A 4,077-nucleotide genomic window follows, 5' to 3' on the forward strand; every position below is an offset into this window, starting at 1 on the left:
TCAGTTAGAAGGTGCATCCGAGCGGTGTTTGGCCCAGGGATGCAGGAAAAAATGACAATGGAGGCCTCCGTCGTTGACGGAGGAAATGATGGGACAGTTGCCCGTTGGGGTTTGCGGCTTGTCACAGGTGATCGGTCGTGGGGGTCGTACATGAGGTTTGCAAGCAATCCCAATAACTCAGTGTATGGTCAGCCGATGGTGTATGTGGAGTTCATTTCAGTCACTGATGTTGCCGGATGCAGTAGCAGGGGTGGTGAGGTCGAGTTGGCCATCACATCAGCCCCTAGCATCGGCCCATCGGAACCGACGGGCGGCCAACCTGTGTATGACACAGGATATTGGTCTGCGGCCGTTGACATGAGCGAACACGTGGAGGGATTGCCGGAGGCGCTAGATGATAATGATCATTCTTCTGCGTCTTCGGAGTCAAGCGAAGAAGAAGATGTTCCTCCTCAGAGGGCGGTCGCGGCGGCACTGCAACCTGGGTTTTTATAGGATATGAGCATCACCAACGAATTTCACTCTGCTTCTGGCCTAGGAGCGGGGAGCCTGGAGGTTGGGCAAGTTTTCCTAGACAAGAAGTCTGCTTACCAGGCAATGGTAGCTATGCAATCGGCATCCACCGCCAGCATAGAGTGAAGCACTCTGATAAAAAAGAGTTGAAGGTCATATGCATCCACACCGCGAAAGGTTGCCGCGGAAGAGTTCTCGCTAGACTGAAGCCTGGGGTATGTCAGTCATGGCATATCACAAAAATAGTGGAGCATACCTGTGAGCAAACTGGGACTCTTTCAAATCACTGCAATGTGACAGCAAGATATGTGGCACAGACGATGGAAACGATTGTGCAGGAAGTCTCAACATTAGTGTTAGGGCTCTACAAAAAGATGCAGATGATCAAATTGGCTTCCCTGTTAGCTACAGCAAGGCTAGGCGTGCGAAGGAAAATATATTCAAGAACTTGTCTGGTACCTATGAGGAGGCCTATTCTTATGCCCCTAGAATGCTTCATCAGATAATAAGTGCTAACAGGGGGACTCAAGTTTGGCCGAGAGAACGTCCAAACCCAATGAACCCGGGTGAGCTAATCCTGGACCGCTTATTCTGGGCATTCGCCCAGACTATCCAAGCCTTCAGGCACTGTCGCCCGGTATTATCAGTTGATGGTACCTTTCTCACTGGAAAGTACAAGGGCACACTATTGGTGGCGATTGCAGCGGATGCAAATAATCAGCTTCTTCCTATTGCATATGCATTGGTCGAGAGCGAGAACAAAGATAGCTGGTTGTGGTTCCTGAGCTGCGTGAAGATGGGTGTCGTGAAAGAGCGTGAAGGTGTTTGCATCATCTCTGATCGCAACACTGGATTATTAAGCGCTCTTGACATAATTAAGGCGTCGGAACAAGAGTGGGGCTGGCCCGATCTAGAGGGAAGGTGGTGCATGAGGCATTTGGCAGCAAACTTTTACTCCAAATTCAAAAACAAGGATTGGTTCAAGTTATTCAAGAGGATGTGCATGCAAAAAACTGAAGCCAAAATGAATGCGATCTGGGCAGGTATCAATGGTGAGATCGACCGCGCGGCCTTGCCGCAGAGAGAAGACCGGAGGGGTCGTAGGACGCCCATAAATTTGAGCCAGTGGATCGGCGAGAATTGCCCTCATTTGGACAAGTGGGCGCAGGCTCACGACACCGAGGCTCGGTATGGAATAATGACCAGCAACATGTCAGAGGTGTACAATGGTGTTCTTAAAGGGGTCCGAGCACTGCCTATCACAACCCTAATTGAAGAAACTTGGAACTGGACCCGTGTCATACTTTGCAGACAGGGTCACCGTCGCCAAAGCACAAGTTGAATTGGACAAGCCATGGTCCAAGAAGATGCAAAGACATCTGGACGAGAAAGCAAAGAAGTCCCAAAGTCATGGTTGCAGGAAAGTGGATGCACTTAGGAATAAGTGGGAGATCAATGTGCAAGCCAAGTACGTTAAGGGTCACCACAGAGGATCAAAAAAGCAAGCTGTCACCCTCGGCTCAACCTCCTGTGAGTGCACTTGTAACAAGCCCAAGCTTGAGGGCTACCCTTGCAGTCATGTGCTCCGGGCGGCTGCTGACCAAAAAATCAGCGTCGAGCCATACATATCGCCGTACTTCAACATGTACAATCTGTACAACACTTGGAACGGTGAGTTCTGGGCTTGGGGCATTGATATGAACTACAAATGTTGTGGCCAGATGGGCCGAAATGGGTTCCGAACGCCGACTTGATGAGAACCGCAAAGGGACGACGTTAGTCTAGGCGTCATCGCAATGACATGGACCATAGCCAGATGGGAGAACCAAGGCAATGCCGCGTTTGCAGATGTCCTGGACATTCACGCAGAGAATGCCCGTATCGAGCCAACAACAACGCATGATGTTGATATATCTGTACTCGCTATGTCTATTTATATTTCTACTCGTTATGTGTACTTATATTAAATTTAAATTGAATCTCTTTGTATTATTGTACTCGTGATGTTAACTTCAGATAATTAATGTAAATCGTATCTCTTTGTATTTTTAAGTTGATTTTGATTTGCATTTGTATTTGTGTCTTCCTCGTAATTTATATTTGTATGTTTGTGTGCAGGTTATGGGTGAAGTGCCAGTGCTTTTGCAGGGGCCCCATGACGCCGGCCACCGTTGCCACCTATTTTTGAACCCAAATACTAAGCATGATTATCGGCCTTTCAGACTTCGAACCATAAAGAAAACATGGCCAATACACAATTCTTTCCTTGCTCACCTTGACGCTTATGGACTACAAGGTTTTGCTAGGCTCACATCATGCGATGACCAAGTACGTTCGGACCCATCCCTTTTGACATCCCTCATTGACCGGTGGAGACCTGAAACCCACACCTTTCACTTTCGTTTTCGGGAGCTTGCACCTACACTGAAAGATCTTCCTATGATCACTGCTCTACCAATTAGAGGTGAGCCATTAGTCTCTCCACGAGTGTCTCCATCTTGGGCATTAGATATAGCAGCCCGTCTTGGGATGGAAATGCCAGAATCACAACGTTCTGGTGGCCCTCGGGGCATCCCACTCGTTTGGCTTCATGATAATTTTATCTAGCTTCACCAATGAGGAGATGAGAAAAAGACATCTGTTTGCGTATTTGTTGTGGCTCCTCGGGACTCTGTTTCCAAATTCACATGGGGACGTAGTTGTCCCTGGTCTCCTCTACATTGCAGAGAATATGGTAGATGAACCTTTACACGAGCAGCCAAAATACAGCTTCGGTTCTGCCATGCTTTTTCATACATATAGAGGCTTGTGTGATGCCACACAAAAAACCTCTTTCGCACAAAAAGCTCCATTACTTTGTGTCGCCTACGAGTTTCTACAGTTGTGGTCCTGGGAATACCTCCCTGTAGGACGACCTCGTATAGTACAACCCGTGCACCCATACGACTTTAGCGAGGGTGGTAGTGCAACTATGACCACCAGGTGGACAAAGGCACGGAAACGTTGGTCTCCAGATATTGCGAAAAATTGTTACCCTATGTACCACCAGCAGTTTGAGATACTTGATGAGGCAGAAGTCACATGGAACTCGTGGACTCAGGACCAGCTACAAATGGTCTTTGATGCTCGACCCTTCACACCAGGCATCTTGAGCGATAGTGCATTCTGGCTGACTCGCTGCAACTTATTGTTCCTGTGGTGTGTTGAGCCTTACAACCCAGAGCGTGTAATGAGACAATTAGTGTTGGGGAACGTAGTAATTTCAAAAAAATTCCTACGCACACGCAAGATCATGGTGATGCATAGCAACGAGAGGGGAGAGTGTTGTCCACGTACCCTCGTAGACCGACAGCGGAAGCGTTATCACAACGCGGTTGATGTAGTCGTACGTCTTCACGATCCGACCGATCAAGTACCGAACGCACGGCACCTCCGAGTTCTACACACGTTCAGCTCGATGACGTCCCTCGAACTCCGATCCAGTCAAGTGTTGAGGGAGAATTTCGTCAGCACGACGGCGTGGTGACGATGATGATGTTCCACCGACGCAGGGCTTCGCCTAAG

General features: G+C 48.6%; 1 protein-coding gene across 1 annotated transcript; it reads left to right on the plus strand.

The window, feature by feature from the left end:
* Window positions 1–1,069: 1,069 nt before the first annotated feature.
* Window positions 1,070–2,642, plus strand: LOC141041144 (uncharacterized). The gene is made up of 3 exons (XM_073507257.1): window positions 1,070–1,742; window positions 1,825–2,184; window positions 2,632–2,642. The coding sequence occupies exons 1-3, from the start codon at window positions 1,070–1,072 to the stop codon at window positions 2,640–2,642; spliced, it is 1,044 nt and encodes a 347-aa protein (XP_073363358.1).
* Window positions 2,643–4,077: the final 1,435 nt, after the last annotated feature.

Source organism: Aegilops tauschii, chromosome 2 (genome assembly GCF_002575655.3).
Source record: "Aegilops tauschii subsp. strangulata cultivar AL8/78 chromosome 2, Aet v6.0, whole genome shotgun sequence".
Taxonomy (NCBI): Eukaryota; Viridiplantae; Streptophyta; class Magnoliopsida; order Poales; family Poaceae; genus Aegilops; species Aegilops tauschii.

What these genes read in the sequence shown, in the direction of transcription:
- LOC141041144 (XM_073507257.1), top strand. Translation starts at nt 1,070, where the DNA reads ATGAACCCGGGTGAGCTAATCCTGGACCGCTTATTCTGGGCATTCGCC. An exon ending in CATGTCAGAGGTGTACAATG is followed by an intron (nt 1,743 to 1,824) that starts GTGTTCTTAAAG and finishes CATACTTTGCAG; the next exon opens with ACAGGGTCACCGTCGCCAAA.